At 39.0% G+C, this 23,609-nt stretch overlaps 2 protein-coding genes across 2 annotated transcripts in view; one reads left to right on the top strand and one right to left on the bottom strand.

Annotated features, from left to right (window-relative positions):
* Positions 1-4,169, top strand: part of LOC133612662 (1-phosphatidylinositol 4,5-bisphosphate phosphodiesterase zeta-1-like) — a 47,188-nt gene extending 43,019 nt beyond the window's left edge. The window contains exon 12 of the mRNA XM_061970288.2: positions 3,087-4,169. Within this exon, the coding sequence (XP_061826272.1) occupies positions 3,087-3,169 (83 nt within the window). The 3' untranslated portion in view covers positions 3,170-4,169. The remainder of the gene's footprint in view (positions 1-3,086) is intronic.
* Positions 4,170-4,982: 813 nt separating this feature from the next.
* pik3c2g (phosphatidylinositol-4-phosphate 3-kinase catalytic subunit type 2 gamma) overlaps positions 4,983-23,609 on the bottom strand; it is a 55,973-nt gene continuing 37,346 nt past the window's right edge. The window contains exons 26-33 of the mRNA XM_061970289.1: positions 22,953-23,062; positions 18,509-18,677; positions 15,507-15,625; positions 14,168-14,264; positions 14,027-14,093; positions 10,759-10,838; positions 10,563-10,688; positions 4,983-5,901 (exon numbers count right to left, since the gene is read on the bottom strand). Of these exons, the coding sequence (XP_061826273.1) occupies positions 5,749-5,901; positions 10,563-10,688; positions 10,759-10,838; positions 14,027-14,093; positions 14,168-14,264; positions 15,507-15,625; positions 18,509-18,677; positions 22,953-23,062 (921 nt within the window). The 3' untranslated portion in view covers positions 4,983-5,748. The remainder of the gene's footprint in view (positions 5,902-10,562; positions 10,689-10,758; positions 10,839-14,026; positions 14,094-14,167; positions 14,265-15,506; positions 15,626-18,508; positions 18,678-22,952; positions 23,063-23,609) is intronic.

Below are 23,609 nucleotides of genomic sequence, written 5' to 3'. Positions count from 1 at the left end.
TGAACAAAAGTAAGAGCGCTGACAGGAAATAAAACACAGAGGGGAAACTAAAACATAACCAAAACTGTCAGTGACAAGCCTGACAGCAATATTATGCAAAAGCAACTTTTCTTACCTTCTGGTACCTGCTGATCTGTATTTGGGATCTGCATAAATCCTGAAAAATTGCATGCGTCCGCCTTTGTAGTCTGTGATGACTCTGTAGTCGATAAGCTGCTTCTTGTTATCGGTGTCAGGCTTGGTAAAAAGGATAGGACTCAGATGCAGAGTAGGGAATTTTGACAGGCTTTTATTTTGACAGCTTCCTTTCACCTCCAAAGTCAAGGAATTAATATATCTATTTAACCAAAAAACTAATCGGCGAAAAAAAGGTTCCAAAAAAATAGGAACAACCGAAAATCACTCCGAACGGAGGACAACACAAAAACAAAGACGAACTATAATTAGCGCCGTATATGCTATAAAACGTATTAACAAAAAAACGCTCCAACAGGAGGAAGAAACAACAGCTATGTAAATTCTACACTATCTAATCTAATAAAGTATAACAAAAATAGTCACTCAAAAATTTGAGGAAATAAATGAAAAATAACTGATAACTCACCACTTCGGCTGAATAAACTATCCATCCATCCATTTTCTACCGCTTATTCCCTTCGGGGTTGCGGGGGCGCTGGAGCCTATCTCAGCTACAATCGGACGGAAGGCGGGGTACACCATGGACAAGTCGCCACCTCATCGCAGGGCCAACACAGATAGACAGACAACATTCACACTCACATTCACACACTAGGGCCAATTTAGTGTTGCCAATCAACCTATCCCCAGGTGCATGTTTTTGGAGGTGGGAGGAAGCCGGAGTACCCGGAGGGAACCCACGCAGTCACGGGGAGAACATGCAAACTCCACACAGAAAGATCCCGAGCCCGGGATTGAACCCCAGACTACTCAGGACCTTCGTATTGTGAGGCAGATGCACTAACCCCTCTCCCACCATGCTGCCCCTGAATAAACTAAATAACAAAAAATCACTCTGCTGAGGAGGAAAAAAGGAAAACTCAAAATAGCAAGAAGGGATTCAGGATTAAGGAACATAAGCAAAAGACGAGGCAAGGCATGGACATGGGCATGGACGCTAGAGAGCACGAATAAAACGAGACAATCTGGCACAGAACAAAGGGAGGAGTGGGCTTATAAGACACATGAGGGTAATAGGGAACAGGTGGAAACAATCAGGGAACCGGGATGACGTCAGACTGATGACACAAAAGGAAGGGCAAGTGACCTGAAACGAGAGGAGAGTTACTTTTCAAACTAAAACATGCAAATCACAAGACAGAAAAAAACAAGACAAGACATCCCTCACCGCGGTGTGACAATGGGACATTCATCCTTCACTGTTGCCATTTCTAATATAAAGTAGTGTAAAGGTCTTACTTATATCTGTCAGTAAACTCGCCATGAAAGCGCTAAAACATACCGGTGTAGTGAGTTTACATTATTCACCTAAGGAACTTTAGTTATTAGAGAGTTCCGGTCGGACGGTTTTTCACGGGACACATTTCCGGCGTTCTTGTTGCACTAGTGAGCCACGGATGAGGAGATGCTGCTCCGTTATTGATTGAAGTAAAGTCTGAATGTCATTAAAACAGTTAGCTCCATCTTTTGACACTTCTTCCACTCCCGTCCTTGCACGCTACACCGCTACAACAAAGATGACGGGGAGAAGACGCTGTCGAAGGTGAGCCACGAAAATAAGACCGCCCACAAAACGGCGCATCCTGAAGCGACTGTCAGAAAGCGACTTGAAGATGATCTGTAAAACATCATCTATGCAACATTTTGACCAAAGAACCACCATTACATGTTATGTAGACCACAAGGAAGTTTTATATTCAGAAAAAAAATCATAATATGACTCCTTTAACGCGCCTTATAATCCGGTGCGCCCTATGGTCCGGAAAATACAGTACTACTCATGTTCACCTTTTTTGCCCTCAAAGTCCTCTTGTGTCCAGGGATTTATTCCCTGAGTTTGTAAATATGAAAAAAAGATTTTGTGCAAATAAAAAGATCGATCCAATCACTTCCCAGCAAACTTGTTGAATTAAGGTGTTTTGTCTCCTCTTGTGGCAAATACTACTGTATTATTGATCTTTTTTATTTTTTTTTTGCCATTTTCTATGCTTGAAAATGCTTGATTTAGGTCAGGGGTCGGCAACCCAAAATGTTGAAAGAGCCATATTGGACCAAAAATACAAAAACAAATCTGTCTGGAGCCGCAAAAAAAATAAAAGCCATATTACATACAGATAGTGTGTCATGAGATATACATTGAATTAAGAGGACTTAAAGGTAACTATGTGAGCTCAAATATAGCTACAAATGAGGCATAATGATGCCATATGTACATATAGCTAGCCTAAATAGCATGTTAGCATCGATTAGCTTGCAGTCATGCAGTGACCAAATATGCCCGATTAGCACTCCACACAAGTCAATAACATCAACAAAACTCACCTTTGGGCATTCACGCACAACATTAAAAGTTTGGTGGACAAAATGAGAGCAAAAGAAGTGGCATAAAACATGTCCTAGAAAGTCGGGGAAAGTTATATATGTAAACAAACTACGGTGAGTTCAAGGACCGCCAAAAGTAGTAGGACAAAACGGCACTTGCCAAATACTTGAATCAGTGAAGCATGTTTAATATAAACAGTGTGCTTTATAACAATTACGGAGTTTTGTGTCATGTTTGTCCTACAGAAACCATATTAAAATCAAAAATATTTTTCCCCCCCCTCATCTTTTTCCATTTTTCATACATTTTTGAAAAAGCTCCAGAGAGCCACTAGGGCGGCGCTAAAGAGCCGCGGGTTGCCGACCCCCGATTTAGGTCAATAAATGATAGAATATGCTTAAAAAGAATCCACCTTGTGGTGAAGATGCGATATTTGAAGTGGGATGTGGCGATGGAGGAAAGTATATTTTTCACTATTCAACCTTAAACTGCCACTGGTGGGAAAAATACTCCTGTTTGAATGATGTGGATTTTTTACATCATTTCTTGTTTTATTTACCTCCAGGCTATCGCTGGGTACCTCTACGGTCCCGAGACGGATGCAGCCTGGATCCAGCATCTCTTTTTGTTTTTGTATGGTACTCCTAAAAACAGCTCCGTAACACTTTGCCAACAGAGAGGCAGCTCAACAACAATCAAATGGAAATAAATTCAAAAGATCCATGAGCTATATATTGTTGCATGTGCTGCAGGGGAGGGGTGGGGGGGGGGTAGGACCAGAAGACTCCAGCGTGGCTGAAAAGCAAAGAAAAGCAGCTCGTCTAAAACTGAAAAAATCCCTGGAGTGAGATTGTAGTTTCCTGTGACGAAATGAATATTTGATGCAAGTTCAGTTGTTTTCCCTCTCAGAAGAAGAAATCTGGCTGAGAAGCCAACATGTGACGGCAGGTTACAGTAATACTCCGCTCGGTGGAAAAGTGGAGCTGCTTCTCTCCCACATGAGAAATCCTGCAGGGAATAATATAAATAGCCGTCACAGAGGTGTACATTATTGAAGAAGAGTCTATTTTCGTCCTGGCTCATCACTAAATCCAGTAAATGAGACAGGGAGAGAGGATGGTTTTGGGGGGTGTGTGTGTGGGCCAGGCCTGGGCAATTATTTTGACTCGGGGGGCCAAATTTAGAGAAAAAAATGTGTCTGGGGGCATATATATATATATATATATATATATATATATATATATATATATATAAATTGTTGCGTTTGGACCAGTTGTTCCTCCCAGGGAATTCAAGTTTCTGGTCGCTCCCAAGCTCTTTACGACACTTAAAGCTGAGTAGAAGAACCACCAGAGACAGAATAGGTATTTTGTAATATATTTGCAAAGCTCTGTAAATATAATGAGACCAGTCCAGCATAGAACATTCAATCGCGCAGCTAAGATGGTCTTCCCTCAAATATGGAAACCTTCTCTCCTATAAAGTCTCTCTCCCTCCCACCCTCGCTGTCTTGTCTTTCCAGCCCAAACACATGCCCATTGTCCTCCGCAGCTGGACTCAAGAAGAGATAAAAGAAGGAGTATCTCTCCTCCTTACATTCCATACTCAAGGTTAGCACACGGTATTTGCAGACAACCAAAAGACCACAATTGGAAGAAAAACACTAGCTGTTTTGTAATATGATTATGAAAATAAAGAAGTAACACTTAAATACGGATATATGTACATATCTGCCTCCGACAATATATATATATATATATATATATATATATATATATATATATATACAAAACGGTGCATCCTGAAGCGACTGTCAGAAAGCGACTTGAAGATGGTCTGTAAAACATCTATGCAACATTTTGACCAAAGAACCACCATTACATGTTATGTAGACCACAAGGAAGTCTTTTACATTTAAAAAAAAAATCATAATATGACCCCTTTAATGCGCCTTATAATTCGGTACGCCTTTTGTATAAAAATACACCTGAATAGATCCGCTCATCGGCAGTGTGCCTTTTAATCATATATATGTATATACACACACTATGTACATATATATGTGTATATACATATATACACACATATACAATATACGTGTATATAGACACACATTTATATACATATATATAGTATATATGCACACACATTTATATACAAATATTTATATATATGTACACACATATATGTGTATATATATATATACATGTGTTTATATACATATATATACACACACACAAGCAATATACGTGTATATATACACACATATATAGACACACACTTATATACATATGTATAGTATACATGCACACACATTTATATACATATATTTATATATATGTACACATATATATATACACACACATATATATACACACATATATAGATACATACATACACACACAGACAGTATATATATATATATATATATATATATATATATATTTGCAGGCCTATTGTAACTTTTTAATCCTGCATACGGCGCCAATATGAAACACCAACACAGCATCAGGGAAGTGTCAATGCAGCCAGTGAGTGTGCCACGCACTCACTGAGGCGTAGTTTACCCATCACTACTAGTGGTTTTCATTCAAAATAATGTTTGTTGAATTACTGTACTGTGCTTATTGTGCGCTCAGCACTTATTCCATGTGGCGATAGCATTGGATAAATACAGTACGTGAAATAACTCAGTCCGGTTATTTTCCGTCATCCTCGGTTCAGGAAGCACATTTTGAGTAGTTTAAAAATGTGTTTCATCAGATTTGCAGTAGAAAAACTTTTGTTCATTCCAACAAACCAAATGGCAGTGATAGTCACATTTTCACTCGTCTGGATAAAAGTAGTGTTTTCTGCAGGATTGTGAGTTTGAGGTGAGGCTTTTGTGCGAGTTGTCCCATACAAAACTCACTTGAGTGTGCCTGTGTAGACCCTGCTTGTGCAAGGAGTAATATATTATGTCAATAAAGGGAAAAGACCAATAAAATCAAGTATTTTCAATCACAAGGCCAAATAATTAGATTAAATAAAATAAAAAATAAAAACATGTACTGTAACTCATTTAAACATGTGTGCATGTTCAATGCATTGTAACTTCATGAGGTTGTCCTTTGGCTCCATTGCTTCATCCAAAACATCCTCAGCATCTTGCATATGGATTGTCAAAAGAGAGCGTTTGTATGGTGGTGGCACCCCCTTGTGGCAGCAGACCTTCACTGCAGCGCAAGTTAGAGTGCACAGTTCCTCAGTGTAAACCAGGTCTCCTTGTTGAGCAGCTCCTCCTCCAGCTTGATGTTTGTTGCAGCCACAAAAGTCTTTTTGCTCTTCACGGTCACTTCCAGCACCATGCCGTACAGCAGGGGAACGTTGGTGTACTCCAGCTGTGAAGGGCACACGCGTTTTGGGAGACGTTAGCGATGCGGACATCGGACACACAATGTGAGGTGAGCAGTTTACGTTAACTCACAAAAATGTGAATTGTTATTTTAATAGTCACAACTAGATTGGGTACCTTTCATACTTGAATCAAAACGGGTACCAGTACCTGGGAATCAATACCGAAACCCAAAAGGTACCATTATTTGTTTGGTACACATGTGGAATTTATTTTTTCATTGAATAGGGACGATACAGTTCATAGTTCCAAAACAATTAAATGGTAAATGGGTTATACTTGTATAGCGCTTTTCTACTTTTAAGGTACTCAAAGCGCTTTGACACTATTTCCACATTCACACACTCATTCACACACTTGATGGCGGGTGCTGCCATGCAAGGTGCGAACCACCACCCATCAGGAGCAAGGGTGAAGTGTCTTGCGCAAGGACACAATGGACGTGACAAGGTTGGTAGAAGGTGGGGATCGAACCAGGAACCCTCAGGTTGTTGGCACGGCCACTCTCCCAACCGCGCCACGCCGTCCCCATTAATTAATGCAACTGAGGTGCTGTAACGAGTTTATAGCTGATGATTAATTCCAACTTTTGTCTCTCGAACAAGGGTCAGCAACCCGCGGCTCTTTAGCGCCGCCCTAGTGGCTCCCTGGAGCTTTTTCAAAAATTGGAAAAAGATGGGGGGAGGGGTAAATATATTTGTTATTTTTTTATAATGTTTCTGTAGGAGGACAAACATAACACAAACCTTCCTAATTGTTAGAAAGCCCACTGTTTAATATGTTTGTGTTTAGGCTTCACTGCCAGCGCCGTTTTGTCCTAATATTGGCGGTCCTTGAACTCACCGTAGTTGGGTTACGTCAGGGGTCGGCAACCCGCGGCTCCGGAGCCGCATGCGGCTCTTTGATCACTCTGATGCGGCTCAGCAGCTTATTTGCCGACTCCCCCGATTTTCCTGGGAGACTTCCGGATTTCAGTGCCTCTCGCAGAACACTCCCGAGATTAATACTCTCCGATTTTCACCCTTACAGTTATAATAAGGGCGTGCCATGATGGTACAGCATTTGGCGCCCTCTACAATCTGTATTAACAGTGCCAGCCCAACCCCGTGTTATGCAGTCTGCATCTTCTGCTCGCACACGTACGTGACAGCAAGGCATACTTGGTCAACAGCCACAAAGGTTACACTAACGGTGACCAACTTTAACACTCTTACTAATAATGCGCCACGCTTTGAACCAAAACCAAACAAGAATGTCAAACACATTTCGGGAGAACATCTGCACCTTAACACAACAGAACAAATACCCAGAATACCATGCAGCCCTGAGTCTTCCGGGCTACATTATACACCCCTGCTACCACCAAACCCCGCCCCCACCCCAACCCTGCTCCCTCACACATCAACCCCCCCCCCCCCCGTGCGTCGGTTGAGGTGGGCGGGCTTTGGTAGCGGGGGTGTATAATGTAGCCCGGAAGAGTTAGGGCTGCATGGGATTCTGGGTATTTGTCCTGTTGTGTTTATGTTGTGTTACGGTGCAGATGTTCTCCCGAAATGTGTTTGACATTCTTGTTTGGTGTGTGTTCACAGTGTGGCGCATTATTAGTAAGAGTGTTAAAGTTTTTTGTTTTTTTATACCGCCACCTGTGTGGTTGTTGACCAAGTATGCATTGCTGTCACCTACTTGAGTAAGCAGAAGCCCCATGCAACGTGAGGCTGATCAGGCACGCTGGTTGTAGTGGGTGCTAAATGCTGCACCAACACAGCAGCATGACGCTGACAAGTTCCGTTCATATAAGACCCGCGTGCCGCACCAGCATTCAAATTTCATACTAAGGTATGTGCAGCGTGTCTGAGACCCCTGGTTTATACATAGCACAAAGCAAAAAAAAAACTTTTTATGCAGTGGTAATTCATTTTAAATTTCAAAAATGTTTTGTGGCTCCCATTATCTTTAATTTGTGAAACTGGTCAAAATGGCTCTTTAACTGGTAAAGGTTGCCGACCCCTGGGTTACGTGTACAAAATTCTCCGTCGCTGCCACAGAAAGACGTGTTTTATGCCGCTCCTTTTTGTCCACCAAACGTTTTATGCTGTGCGTGAATGTACAAAGGTGAACTTTGTTGATGTTATTGACTTGCGCGGAGTGCTAATAATCCATGCTAACATGCTATTTAGGCTAGCCGTGTATGCATATTGCATCATTGTGCCTCGTTTGTAGGTATGTTTGAGTTCATTTCATTTCCTTTACTTATGTCCTCTCTGTATTTAATTTACATTTGCATGTCTCATGACAGATTATCTGTATGTAATGGCTGCATTTCTCATTGTCTGCCATGTTGTTCCAGACCACAGCAAACGTTACCATGTTGTTCCAGACCACAGCAAATGTGACCCAGCTTGCAAAGATTGTAATAAATCCATTAGAAGAAGACAGTCTGTCCTTTCCTGTAACTTGAGCACACACATCTATACCTTTGGCAGTTTTAAGCCAGTAATTTCCAGGAGTTATCTAACCCTCTGAGACACTAATTTAATGTGTTGCCTTCATTATAACACTTATATAAGGCAAGATAAGATTAAGACAGATTAGTTTTTTGTATTTTTGGTCCAATATGGCTCTTTCAACATGCTGGGTTGCCGACCACAGCCCTAGAATGTTAATTGTTTAGTAATAACTGTGCTGTCCATTTGGTTCTTACACCTCAGAGTCTCATTTGCATGTATTGTATAGTAGACTTTGCATGCATGTTAGTAGGCTTGGGCCGATAATAAATTTTGCTAAACGAGATATTGACTTACGTATTATTGCCGATAAACGATATTATTGCCATTTTTTTTATGAGACCAAATTAACCGTCGATGTAATGATACATACTGTAATAACACATGTATATCCTTTCAAATGCAATACAATTGTATTTATCATGTATTTTAACATTGTAATTAAATGGAAAACGTTTAATAAAACAATAACAATAAAATGTACTTTATCTGTGAGCAAAATGTTGCACTTGAATCAAAATTACAACCAATAGCAATAAAAAATATTGAGGGGTGGGGGGGGGGGGTTGTGGGGGGGGGCTCGAGTATACACAACTATAACAATAAATAAAATAGTTAAATAAAGTATTGACGAACAAAGTTGCACTTCAATATTGAACATGCAGGCAGAGGTCGAGTTGTACATGACTTAACAGGCAATCAAGGTATGACTTTTTTTTTAAACAAAAGTGCAAAGTAATAATATAAACACTACAGTTTAAACAGGTTTATTAACAGGTCATATGAAAAAAATTAGTTTTTATCTTGGAGAAGATAACTGCCTTTATTAATTATAAATTGGAGAAATTTACTTCATACTGGGAAAATTGGGTCAACTATGTCACGCTCCATAAACCTGACTTTAATTTTTCGAATTAGTGATTGTATTGCCAAAAAGAAAGGGAAAGAAAAAAGATTAAAAAAAAAAAAAAAAAGGGGGATTACGCCCTACAAGTGTATATGTAGGTATGTATATATATGTATTTACATATTTATATATATATATATATGTATGTGTGGGTATATGTATATATATATATATATATATATATATATATGGGTATCTGTTTATATTTTATGTAGTATTATTATTTATTTCTCTCTCTTTTTTTTTTTTTTTCCTTCTTTTTTTCCCCCTCTTTCTTTGTTTATTTAATTGATGTATTTGTAGATATTACTTCGTTTTTTTGTTGTTTCTTTCTTTTTTTGGGGGGTGGTGAGTGGTATGGTTGGAAAATATCTTGACATTTAGGGCAGACAATAGATATATGATTGATGTGAATATGATGTAATGGATAGGAATGTCTGATGCTGGATGTCAATAAAAAAAAAATAATAATAATAATAAAAAAAAAAATTAGTTTGTTAAAGTACTTGTACACACTTTTTTTGTGGGGTGAGTTTTTCCTTACCCTTATGTGGGCTTTGTACCGAGGATGTCGTTGTGGCTTGTGCAGCCCTTTGAGATACTTGTGATTTAGGGCTATATAAATAAACATTGATTGATTGAAAAACTTTTTCCAAACTTTAATTCACACAAAATACTTTCTTGGCAGAGGAAAATGTTTTATGATAATATTCTGGCTACTTAATCATTTTTGAGTGTTTCAGTACGTTTATCTTTTTCCTTTTTAATTTGCAGAATTTTAGTTGGGGTTTATTTTATGTTTAAAAAAAAAAGTGCGTTGGGTGCGTCACGTTCAGTTTTTGTGATGTCACGCAAATTCACTTGGTGTTGTGATACTGCTTCAAGTATCGACCGATATCTCTAAGAAAGCACAGCCTGTAAGGTTAATGTGCATCATTTAATATTTTAGTTGCTCAGACAGTAATGCCTTTATACAAGTTTAGATTGGGGAATGGCGTTATTATTTTTAATGGAGAAATACGTTAATGTCTCTTGTTTTCATGTTAAGTTCAGTAAATGAGCAGCAGCACCAGTCCGTGACTTGAAGTGTTATCAATCACGATTTTATGAACATTTTAATTTAAAAGGGTAATACTAACCGTTGGATGTTTTACCCACGGTTTATCATTACCGCGTTTACAGAAATAGCCGGAAACAAGCAGACCTCACAGTGAACATGTCCAATAAGAGTTGTACCAGTTCGTTGAAGGTGGGGTTGTCATGATTCCGCACCACCTTAGTCTTTCTCCTGGATCGCTGCTTGACGTCTGGTCTCAGACACGTGACCACGTAGGCGTCCGGATTAGAGCCGTTTGGCGCCTTCTGGAACAACAAGCCCCATGGCGACTGTAAGTCACCTAGAAATCATCGTAATCTTGTCATTGGAACTTACGATGTTCTTGAGGTGTTTCACCAGGACGGAGAGCTTTCGGTCGGTGTAAGAAATGAAGAGCTGGATTTGAGGGCAGTCTCCTGTAATGGAGTCAACATACACATTTGACATTATTAACGTCAGCTTATATCATTTTAATAAAATACTGTAAAATCCTTGTTTCGGACAATTCAGACATTTTTAAAGACCCTATTTTTTGGAACAAATATTTTTAAGACAAACATCTAAATTACTAAAATAACAGACTGCAATTTAAAAAGATTGCATTCCTTAGCTGCCTGACATTATATTAAAATCAGCATAACTCCTTCTCTGTTGTTGGCGAACAACTTTTAGACACTTTTTGTGTTGGTCTGTCACGGCCGCATCGCTCCAAGTCAGGTTTGCATGTGAGTGACAGAAGAAAAGCTCTGACTCATTATGCATAACACCGGCGAGATTGCATATAACCTACTCAGTGGCCTTGTGGTTAGAGTGTCTGCCCTGAGATGGGTAGGTTGTGGGTTCAAACCCCGGCCGAGTCATACCAAAGACTATAAAAATGGGACCCATTACCTCCCTGCTTGGCACTCAGCATCAAAGGTTGGAATTGGGGGTTAAATCACCAAAAATTATTCCTGGGCGCGGCCACCGCTACTGCTCCCCTCACTTCCCAGGGGGTGAACAAGGGGATGCATCAAATGCAGAGGACAAATTTCATTGGTACTTTAACTTTAACTTTAAAAATAATCTTGTTTTTGTCTACTGGATCAAAATCACCTATTCAAGGCTGTAATTACCCAACCTCAAATATTGCACTCTGCATGTTGTAACTTATGGGTTATATAGTTCATGTGTGATGATCATTCATAATTTGCATACTTGATTTAATTGCTGATAAATGAATCTATTATTATTTACAGTTAACAAGAGTTAAAAGGGAATTGATTTGATTTATACATGTATTTGATATTGATTATTTGAGAAACACTGACACTGAATTGAGTTGTTTTCTACTTCATAGCCTAACAAAGGGTTAACTAAGATACTGCATGTTCCACAATTCATTGCGGCAAACCGGATGTTAAAAAAAAGACCGGGAGCAGGTGCATTGTGGTTGTTGAGATTGAGCATTACCTATGGCGTCACATTAGTGCCAAAAATCAGAGCGCATAAAAACTGTTATCGCGCACTGATTCTCCACTTCGTGCGCGCGCGCGACACCCTTTTGCGCGCATGGTGCCTTTTTGCTCGCGCGCGCGGTGCCTTTCTGTGCGCTCTCTGTGTACTCCTGGCATCTCTCCTCGCGCTGTCATGTTTCTTTTTGGCACTTTGGGGGCGGGTATGCTTAGACGGCCCCTCCTTTCTGATTGGTCAGGCGAAAAATGCTGAAAAATGCTCAGAGCCAATCAGAAGTATAGCAGGGCGGGTCATCGTCAATATGTATCAAGATTTACGGAGGAAGAAGTGGATAAAAAAATGTCGCGCGCTGATGAAGGTTATTTCATACCACATAAACACAATACAGGGTAATACAAAATGTGACCCAAATAAATAATAAGACAACAAACACCATAATCACATCTTTCAGCCAGAACTGGTCCACCAGCAATAACATCCAACCATAACATTATTTTATATTTTCACTTCTTCTTGAACATTTGTTTTCTAATTTATGGAATTTCTTTTGATTCAGCCATAAAATTAATGAAATAATCTTTGAATTTTGTTTTTAAAATGTTAAAAATAGCTTTTAATAATGTATTCTGAAACAGTTTAAAATAATCAGAGAACTGACTAACACTGACCCTACACAACTATGTTGCACAATTAAGTCATTTTTTTTTTAAAGCGAAAGAGGTAATTTCAACAGGTCCAGCATCCTATGTCATATCTACATGTAATAAGATTTGTAACAAGGCAAACCGTTTGTAAATTGGTCGAAAATCGAGCAAGTTATGGTAATTTAATTAGTACATGTACCATTGACATCAATGTAATGATTGAGGCTAGCTGTCCGAGGTAAGATGGCTACAACGTTGCTACGCTGGAGAATGATTGGTCATATGAAAAATGCTCACAGCCAATCAGAAAGGAGGGGCCGTCTAAGCATACCCGCCCCCAAAGTGCCAAAAAGAAACATGACAGCGGGAGGAGAGATGCCAGGAGTACACAGAGAGCGCGCAAAAAGGCACCGCGCGCGCACAGAAAGGCACCGCGTGCGCGCAAAAAGGCACCACGCGTGCGCAAAAGGGTGTCGCGCGCGCGCACGAAGTGGAGAATCAGCGCTCAATAACAGTTTTTATGCGCTCGGATTTCTGGCACTAATGTGACGCCATAATTACCAGCCTACGGGTGAATGAATGAACGACAGATAACAAGATAAAAGGATCCTTTTGTACCGTTTTGTATGCCCATTTTTTTCTTATATAAAGTACAACTTTATTTACACATTTCCGACGTCCTTTGATCGTAGTTAATCTACACTGCGACTTATTTTTGGAATATTCTATATTTAGCATTTCCCCATTGTAAAACAACTTTTTTCTTGACAAAAAGTCTGTAAAACATTTTAAAAAAAACAAGCAATAGTAATAGATGGATCAGAAGTTTTTAAAAGATTTCAAGCGTTGAAATTCAAAGAAAAATAATATTGCTGCATAACCCTTTTGGATCCAAAGAGGAAGTGTGTATACTGTATTTTTCTGATTATAAATCGCAGTTTTTTTCATAGTTTGGCCGGGGGTGCGATTTATACTCAGGAGCGACTTATGTGTGAAATTATTAACACATCACCGTAAAATATCAAATAATATTATTTAGCTCATTCACGTAAAAGACTAGGCTTTATAGAAGTGGTTCCTGAGGCTGTGACGCTGGGCAAGATTCAGCAGGAGTGGGGTCTGGGCGGGACCCTTCGACATGACACGCTGGAAAAGTGGTTCCACATGTGGAACAAAACACAGGAGGACTATGAGAAAGGTGAGCACAGCTCCTCGATCAGAGGTGTCAAAGTCATTAATGTTTGATTCCCGGGCGGGGCCACCGTTGCTGCCCACTGCTCCCCTCACCTCCCAGTGATGGGTTCAAATGCAGGGAATAACTTCACCACACGTAGTGAGTGTGTGACAATCATTGGTACTTTAACTTTTTTTTAACTTAATATGCGAATTTCCAGACTATTTTCCGAGGGAGAAAATATTGCCTTGTGTACCTCTGATGGTTTCAAAACCAATAATTATCTCTGTAAAGACAATTCTTTGTACGGTTTGTGTGTGTGGAAAATCACCTGTTGCCACATTTCCTTGAATATCCCTTTTGGGTCCGTCCAAAAACAAGCTGCACACAAATTCATTCTGGAAGCAAAGAGTTGTGATGGTTTGTAACAGCATCAAGGAGCGCAGCGAGAGAGAATATCAACACAACTTACTCCCTTGCAAGGTCCTTCAAAAAGCTGTTTAAGGTATTTATTTAACTGAGACACCTTTCTGCTTGGTGTGAATGTCATCATATACCAGGAAGGGAACCTAGAAGAGTAAACAAAAAGGTAAGTACGTTGCATTCAATGTATTTATTATAGCTACAATGCTAATAATTAGCATGATAACACCAGAAAAGAAGTAGATACATGTATCAGTGTGTGAATGTGTGAATGTGTGTGTGTGAATGAGTGAATGTGGAAATAGTGTCAAAGCGCTTTGAGTTCCTTAAAAAAAAGGTAGAAAAGCGCTATACAGTACAAGTACAACCCATTTCCCATTTGTATTTTTATTAGAGATGTCTGATAATGGCTTTTTTGCCGATATCCGATATTCCGATATTGTCCAACTCTTAATTACCGATTCCGATATCAACCGATACCAATATATACAGTCGTGGAATTAACACATTATTATGCCTAATTTCGTTGTGATGCCCCGCTGGATGCATTAAACAATGTAACAAGGTTTTCCAAAATAAACCACTCAAGTTATGGAAAAAAATGCCATATTTATTATTGAAGTCACAAAGTGCATTATTTTATTTAGCATGCCTCAAAACAGCAGCTTGGAATTTGGGACATGCTATCCCTGAGAGAGCATGAGGAGGTTGAGGTGGGAGGGGTTGGGGGGCGGGGTAGCGGCGGGTGTATATTGTAGCGTCCCGGAAGAGTTAGTGCTGCAAGGGGTTCTGGGCATTTGTTCTGTTGTGTTTATGTTGTGTTACGGTGCGGATGTTCTCCGGAAATGTGTTTGTCATTCTTGTTTGGTGTGGGTTCACAGTGTGACGCATATTTGTAACAGTGTTAAAGTTGTTTATACGGCCACCCTCAGTGTGACCTGTATGGCTGTTGACCAAGTATGGGTTGTATTCACTTGTGTGTGTGAAAAGCCGTAGATATTATGTGATTGAGTCGGCACGCAAAGGCAGTGCTTTTAAGGCACGCCCCCAATATTGTTGTCTGGGTGGAAATCGGGAGAAATTCGGGAGAATGGTTACCCCGGGAGATTTTCGGGAGGGGCACTGAAATTCGGGTTGGCAAGTATGACTGGGAGACGCAACTGCTCTGTACTTCTCCTTACGTCCGTGTACCACTCCGTACAGCGGCGTTTTAAAAAGTCATAAATTTTACTTTTTGAAACCGAGTCCGATAATTTCCGATATTACATTTTAAAAGCATTTATCGGCCGATAATATCGGACTGCCGATATTATCAGACATCTCTAATTTTTATATTAGCAAACAAGCTTACAATCACCAATAGTAGACAGATTTGTGTTATGACTCACTGAGGCAGAGTGGACTCTATAAAGTGTTTCAGCAGCTGCTTGTGGATCATCTCAAAGTCCTCAAATGTCATTTCACTATAGACAAAGCCATCATCAATGGTCACTTTCAGATAATAGATCTGGGAGAAAAAAAAAAAAGCATCAATATTAAATCGATGGTGCAGAGTTAGGGTTGTCAACACCTTGAAGGAAAACATTTAAAAAAACCTTGCAGGGCTGGTCGATTCCATTGTTTTTGCCGTTTTAAAGTCGGGCAAAAGGAGTTTTGTATCCACAAAGAGTGAATGAAAGCAACTGGACTCGTCTTGTTTGTTGAAGATGTTTCAGCCTTTTTGGATTACATGACCATTATAATGTCCGACAATCTGCACACATTTTTGTACCCTTTGACTACAAATGTACCGTATTTTTCGGACCATAGGGCGCACCGGATTAAAAGGCGCATTGCAGATGAGCGGGTCTATTCAGGTCTGTTTTAACCGACTCAGTGGCCTAGTGGTTAGAGTGTCCGTCCTGAGATCGGTAGGTTGTGGGTTCAAACCCCGGCCGAGTCATACCAAAGACTATAAAAATGGGACCCATTACCTCCCTGCTTGTCACTCAGCATCAAGGGTTGGAATTGGGGGTTAAATCACCAAAAATGATTCCCGGGCGCGGCCACCGCTGCTGCCCACTGCTCCCCTCACCTCCCAGGGGGTGATCAAGGGTGATGGGTCAAATGCAGAGAATAATTTCGCCACACCTAGTGTGTGTGTGTGACAATCATTGGTACTTTAACTTTAACTTTTCATACAAAAGGCGCACCGGATTATAAGGCGCATTATGCAGATCCCAAATACAGATCAGCAGGTACCAGAAGGTAAGAAAAGTTGGTTTCGTATAATATTGCCAGACAAAACGCCAGATAATATGTCTTACCTTATACACACACCATAATAAGAACTCCTATGTTTAATGCGTTGACAATCCATCAAGCGGTGCGGCTTCATAGCTTACCGAAGTCGTACTAAAAACATTTTGACCGATTTTTGAGCGCCGTGTGCAATGTTCTATATTCTCAATGGAACATTTAAAGTTTTGGTGTTGTTTACTGGCGTCATCTTGCAGTTTACACGTACCTCTTATGTGTGACTGCCATCTACTGGTCACACATATCATCACACCATGTACCAAATAAAATTGCTTCGAGGTCGACCACAGTTATGCCGTACATTAGGCGCACCGGGTTATAAGGCGCACTGTTGATTTTTGAGAAAATGAAAGGATTTTAACTGCGCCTTATAGTGCAAAAAATACGGTAATTAGATGCTCGGATTTTGGAGTATTATGAATACATGGAAAATAAATTGTTCAATAATCAACTTTTTCGCGCAAAATAAAATGAATATAAATATTTCTTGCTTACTTAAAAAAAATTAAAATAAACATTTTTGTCCATCCTGCTTAACTTGAAACAGTATAAATTCAATGTGCTGCTTTATGATAGAGCAGGTCTACGATTTTTATCACTAAAAAAACTACTTTAACTCTAAAAATAATGGAGAGGTGAGACATTTGTTTGTAATTTATAAGACTGGAAGCCCATGTTCTCTCAAAAAGTGTGGCCATGGTATCTATGCTATATTGTGATCATTTGAAGCGTAATATCAGAATTTGATATATAAAAAACATTGAGGGCCTGATTTACGAAAGGTTTGCATGTACTAAAAACACGTGCAAACTTGATAGCACATGCAAAGCTGACCTACTAAATGGGTGCTAAGTGGATTGTGTCACATAAGTGGAATAAGGTGTTCAATCGATTTTGCGTCTCGACATGTATGTGTCAACATTTTGCATGATCACAAATTTAAAAAAAATATTGCAAATATCATCTATACAGCAACATACTTTTATAATTTTATAGCTGCTGGAGGACTCAATGGCCTGATTAAAACAAATTAGATTGATGCATTTTGGTGTCCTTAGGACTTTTACCACATAGATTATATTATTAAAATATTTATTACATGAAAAAAAACGTTTTTATGTATGCATTTTTTGGCCTGTTGAGCAAAGTAAGTGCAGCCTCTCTCCAATGAGCGCATCTTTGGTGGTTAAAAAAGAAAGAAAGCGTTTTCAATGTAGATCCAATGCACGACTGCTTCTAAAATGCCCATAAAAAGTGGTACATGTCTCCTGCTTGAATGAAAACATAGCAAAACGCCACAGGTAGGAGCACGACAACATGAATGTGCAGTAAATGAGAGTGTCTCCGTGGTGATGCCCATTACAGTACACAAAAAAATCCTAATTTAAATAAGGAGGTCTGCACCACTCTTCAATTGCACAAGCAGTCTTAGTAAATCACATGCAACAAGCCCACTAATACTACACGCTCTTTTATAGATTGCACATGCTGTGTAGCGCGAGGTATTTCGATATTAGTGGATCAGGCCCTATTTGCTTCGATACGCAAATAGTGTTTTGAGGGCAAGACATTGTTATAATGACAACAAGAGAGCAGATGCTAAATGACACATCTAAAAAAAGTGAGCTAGCTATGTATCTTCAAGACGTGATCGCCACATGTAACTCAGACAAAAACGATGTCCGAACTTCCCCAGGTGTCCTTTTTTTTTTTTTTTTTTTTTAACAGAAAAATGTGGTAAAAAGTCACATTTGGAGTCTGATTGCCAGAAGCTAGCTCTTGCTCGCTGCTGCCAGGCCAAGGAGGTTTGACAGCCAAAGCAAAAGGATTAAAAAGATGCCAGAAAAGTCAAACTGCAATAAGTTTGATATGTTAGCAATCAGGCATCGATTGGGTTAGACTTAGCTTGGAATCTATTGATATTCTACCATTTTTGTATTTTTACAATAATAAAAATACGGGACAAAGAGCATCCTTTGACAGCTTAATACAATCATCAATAAACACGGGAGGATTCTGTTCAGCAAGGGACGGTTGGCAACCTTATTTACAAAACAAATAGGAGGTAAAAGAAAAATCTGCGCAGCCTCACCACAACTTTGTCCTTGATGCTGTGGTCATGGATGACAGCATCTTGGATGTTGGCGCTGGAAGCAGGAACGCCATCACTGATTTGTGGTCCTTGTTTCTTCCCTTGGGCCATGCTGTGTGTGAGGAAGTTTAATTTGGCCGCAACAGAACCCATGCTCTCCTTGATCTTCCTATACCATGAACACAGTGGATTAATACAATGTAGTATTCGGGAGCATTTTGGAATGAATATGATGACATTTGAAGATTCTTCCACAATGTGTGCTGTGTGAACGATATATATTTAAAGGGGAACATTATCACCAGACCTATGTAAGCGTCAATATATACCTTGATGTTGCAGAAAAAAGACCATATATTTTTTTAACCGATTTCCGAACTCTAAATGGGTGAATTTTGGCGAATTAAACGCCTTTCTAAAATTCGCTCTCGGAGCGATGACGTCACAATGTGATCCGCCATTTTCTCAAACACCGAGTCAAATCAGCTCTGTTATTTTCCGTTTTTTCGACTGTTTTCCGTACTTTGGAGACATCATGCCTCGTCGGTGTGTTGTCAACACGAACAGGGACGGATTCAAGTTGCACCAGTGGCCCAAAGATGCGAAAGTGGCAAGAAATTGGATGTTTGTTCCGCATACTTTACCGACGAAAGCTATGCTACGACAGAGATGGCAAGAATGTGTGGATATCCTGCGACACTCAAAGCAGATGCATTTCCAACGATAAAGTCAAAGAAATCTGCCGCCAGACCCCCATTGAATCTGCCGGAGTGTGTGAGCAATTCAGGGACAAAGGGCCTCGCTAGCACGGCAAGCAATGGCGGCAGTTTGTTCCCGCAGACGAGCGAGCTAAACCCCCTGGATGTCTTGGCTCACACCGTCCCGAAGATGATCAAGAGAAGAATATGGACCCTAGCTTCCCTGGCCTGCTGACATGAGGGTATGTCTACAGAATATATTAATTGATGAAAATTGGGCTGTCTGCACTCTCAAAGTGCATGTTGTTGCCAAATGTATTTCATATGCTGTAAACCTAGTTCATAGTTGTTAGTTTCCTTTAATGCCAAACAAACACATACCAATCGTTGGTTAGAAGGCGATCGCCGAATTCGTCCTCGCTTTCTCCCGTGTCGCTGGCTGTCGTGTCGTTTTCGTCGGTTTCGCTTGCATACGGTTCAAACCGATATGGCTCAATAGCTTCAGTTTCTTCTTCAATTTCGTTTTCGCTACCTGCCTCCACACTACAACCATCCGTTTCAATGCATTCGTAATCTGTTGAATCGCTTAAGCCGCTGAAATCCGAGTCTGAATCCGAGCTAATGTCGCCATAGCTTGCTGTTCTATGCGCCATGCTTGTTTGTGTTGGCTTCACTATGTGACATCACAGGAAAATGGACGGGTGGTTAAAATCAGGCACTTTGAAGCTTTTTTTAGGGATATTGCGTGATGGGTAAAATTTTGAAAAAAACTTCGAAAAATATAATAAGCCACTGGGAACTGATTTTTAATGGTTTTAACAATTCTGAAATTGTGATAATGTTCCCCTTTAATATACAAAAAACAGGAAGGATATAAAACAACTTTAGGAATAAAAATGTCAGCGTTCCCTCACGTCATTGTCCAATTTGCATAACTGGCTATGACGCATTTGCAAAGAGTGAGTAAAAAACAAGACATTTTTAGAACAACAAATGAACTTTTCTTCTGTCCCTAATCAAGACAAGAGAGAATCTAGTTGTGTCTAATTACTTGCTAAATGGAGCAAGTCATCCTGCGATGTCTTCCTATGCTCTGGCAGACTAGGTGCGTTAATCCAAAAAGGAGTACGAAGAAGCAAAGTTTATTTAATAATTTCCATTCTATATATACTACTGATAACTATTCCCACTATACCTTTTACATAGTGACACTTGCAATATTTTGTTTGCTTACATTGTCATTTAAAGATTGTTCTGTGTTTAAGTGTCACCTTTTTGATTAAAGAGACACAAATAGAGAATAATAATGGGAGAAAAAAAGAGGTCCTGGAAAAATACGAACACGTTTAAGATTTGTTTCAAGCAATGCCCAAAACAAACTGGACCGGGCACATTTCTTAATACGCTTTTATATGGAGCTAAATTAGAGCCAAATGTATTTTGAAACTGTAAAATCAAGTTTTAAATGTAGAATTTTGAAAAATACATCTTTGTGTTCAAAATGATATTAAATGCACACATTTTATTTTCAGGTTATATATAATTATAATTCGCTCGGGTAATTCTCTTGAATAAATTATTTATTTTAATTTTTCAGTTTGTTGAATTAATTTATGGAATGGATTAAAAGCATAGAAGTCAAACAAAGTACTAATATGATCCAGTTTAAAAAAAATTCTAACTCAAAGTGTTTACAAAGTACAATAATGAAGAATTCTGATCCAGCTCTTTAACTTAATCGAAGAAATTAGACCATTTTATACACAACTTTTAAACTATTTTTTCATGAAAGCTTTATTGATAGATTATTTATTCAATGTTTTTTTACAAATTGAGTACAGTAGATTGAACAAACAAATGGAAAAGGGGTCAGATTAAATAAACTTTGCTTCTTTCTGCTCCTTTTCGGACATAAAAACATGAAAATATGTGATGTGCCACATTGTAACCATAACCATTTTTCACATTCATATATTTTAATATTTGAGCTTCTGGTTTTTTTCACATTAAAATCGTTTACTTTACAGTTTCTTTTTTTTTACTGTTTTATATATCTTTCTTTTTTAGATTAGAAAAATATTATTTTCCTAGTTTCTGATTTTTGGCCCAAATTTAGCATAGGGAGCTTGTTCTCAACTGCTAGGGGAATGGGATCATGACACACAGTTTAGCAAAAAGGATGTGGGGGGGGGGGGGGTCTACTATTATGTTACCTTAAGGGAATGTAATCTGAAGCTATTTATTTATTCATTTATTAGGTTTTATGTATAAAACCAAGACACGCACAAAATTAATACGGAATAACTGAGATTTGTAAACAGTGACAGGCTACTATTTCCATCTCCTTAATTTGCCCTGTCTTGTCTTGAAGTTCTTATGTCTCACCAGTATTAACATGCTAAATTCAATCTCCATGTTCAGCATCTTTTCTCCCGTTCTTTAGTCTATTTTTCTCATATTTGCCCCACTTACTGTACCTCATTCTCACATATTCTCCACACTTTTCTGCGATAACCAGGAAACACGATGTCAGAGCAAACTGCTACTGCACTCCTGTTTTCATTTATTTGGGGAGCTGGGAGATAATGAGGGGAGTCAGGTAAACACAAATAAGAAACTACACCAGGGGTCTTCAACCTTTTCCAAGCCAACCACCCAAACTGATGGAGAGACCCTATACTTGTATATCTTGTATGAAATTGTGTTTCAAATCAAAGTGGTCCTAAAAGTATGTTGTTAACCTGCAGTTTCTGAAGTGAAGAGTAGGTGGGCTTATCTCTCTTCAGCTTGTGTATTTTTGTCGTGCTAAAAAACAATCCTTTTTTCCGATCCAAACGCATAAACTGCTTAAAAGTGCTCCTGTGTGTCGTTAAATGTGTGCATTGCTGACGGAAAAGTATCTTCTGCCACCATGTATCCGTTGTGTTGTATCACTACTCATGAGTATTTAAAGACATTTTAATTTATGGAAAATAGAAAAAAATATTCTAAAAAAGGTTTCAATCAAACAATTCACGACCCGCTGTTAAAAACCTTTGAACCATACGTTACAAAACGAACCAACCATCGCTTGAAGTTTTATGATAGCAAATTTTAGAACATTTGATGCGTTCAAAGACAGCTTAATAAAGTGGAAAAAGTCAACTGAATATTATTTTTTAAATGATTATTTTTCCAATCAATTCATTGTGACTGTGATCCAGTGGTCGGGGAGCTCTGGTCGAGCCTTATTAAAGTGGGGAATTGTCTTTGTTCCTACGTTCCCTGAAGGCAACGTGATCAGGGACGCCCTCTCGCTCTTTCATGATTCCACTGCCCTCTTAGTTGATGGCACACTCTCCACGTGAAATTTAAGCCAAAAGTTTGAACCCAAAGAAAAACAAAAGATTTAGTGAAACTTAAAAAACAAAAAAAGAATCTGAAAATAACAGAAGCTCAAATATCAATATGAAAAATGTAAATGAATAATTTATTCAAAATAATTACCCGGGTAAATCATAATTATTCTACCTGGACATTTTTTTCTGCACTTATTTTTATTTTGTATACACTGAGGTATTTTATTTTCTAAGTCCACCATTAAAATGACATGTTTTAGTTTTAAAGTAAATGTTTTCATGTACAAGACTTTTGGCCCTAATTTTGCTCCATACCTCTCTATTTTGTTCTTAAAGTTGAAGAAACTCCCATTGTTTGTGGATTAAGACAAGTAACGTGCGTGTGCGTGTTTTGATGCGTTCAATTACTTTGTAAAGTAGGACGTGGCTTCCAGGTCCGTGTTGTTAGGTCTGAGGTTGTTTTGGACGTACTGCAGGTCATTAGTATCCTTCAGTTCTGCCATTCCTGCACTGATCATCTGCGAACATGACACACCAACGGAAAACAGGTTTTATTAACTTCTTGTTTTGATCATCGTTTGTAAATTGGCTGTATTAATGTAACACTACTGTTGTAATTTTTTTTTATTCTGGTTAAAAAGAGAATCCCTGAAATGGCTGATATTTGCAAAGCAAATAGTAATTTTTCGTATTAGTGTAGTATATTCAGTTTTGGTTAATAATAGGTTTGTGTTTTTCATACCTCCTATTGTTATCTGTTTGTAATTTCACTTGATCAAGCAGTTTTTAAACATTCCATACCACAAACTATAAAAGTACCGTATTTTTCGGACCATGGGGCGCACCGGATTATAAGGCACACTGTCGATGAGCGGGTCTATTCAGGTCTATTTTCATACAAAAGGCGCACCGGATTATAGGGCGCATTAAAGGGGGCATATTAATATTTTTTTTCTAAATTGAAAACACCTCCTTCTTCTCAATCAAGCAATCCTTGTGGTGTACATAACATGAAATGGTGGTTGCATAGATTGTGTTTTACAGATCATCTTCAAGTCGCTTTCT

This window comes from Nerophis lumbriciformis, linkage group LG10, assembly GCF_033978685.3.
Source record: "Nerophis lumbriciformis linkage group LG10, RoL_Nlum_v2.1, whole genome shotgun sequence".
In the NCBI taxonomy this organism is placed as follows: Eukaryota; Metazoa; Chordata; class Actinopteri; order Syngnathiformes; family Syngnathidae; genus Nerophis; species Nerophis lumbriciformis.
This window is presented reverse-complemented; position numbering and strand designations above follow the sequence as displayed.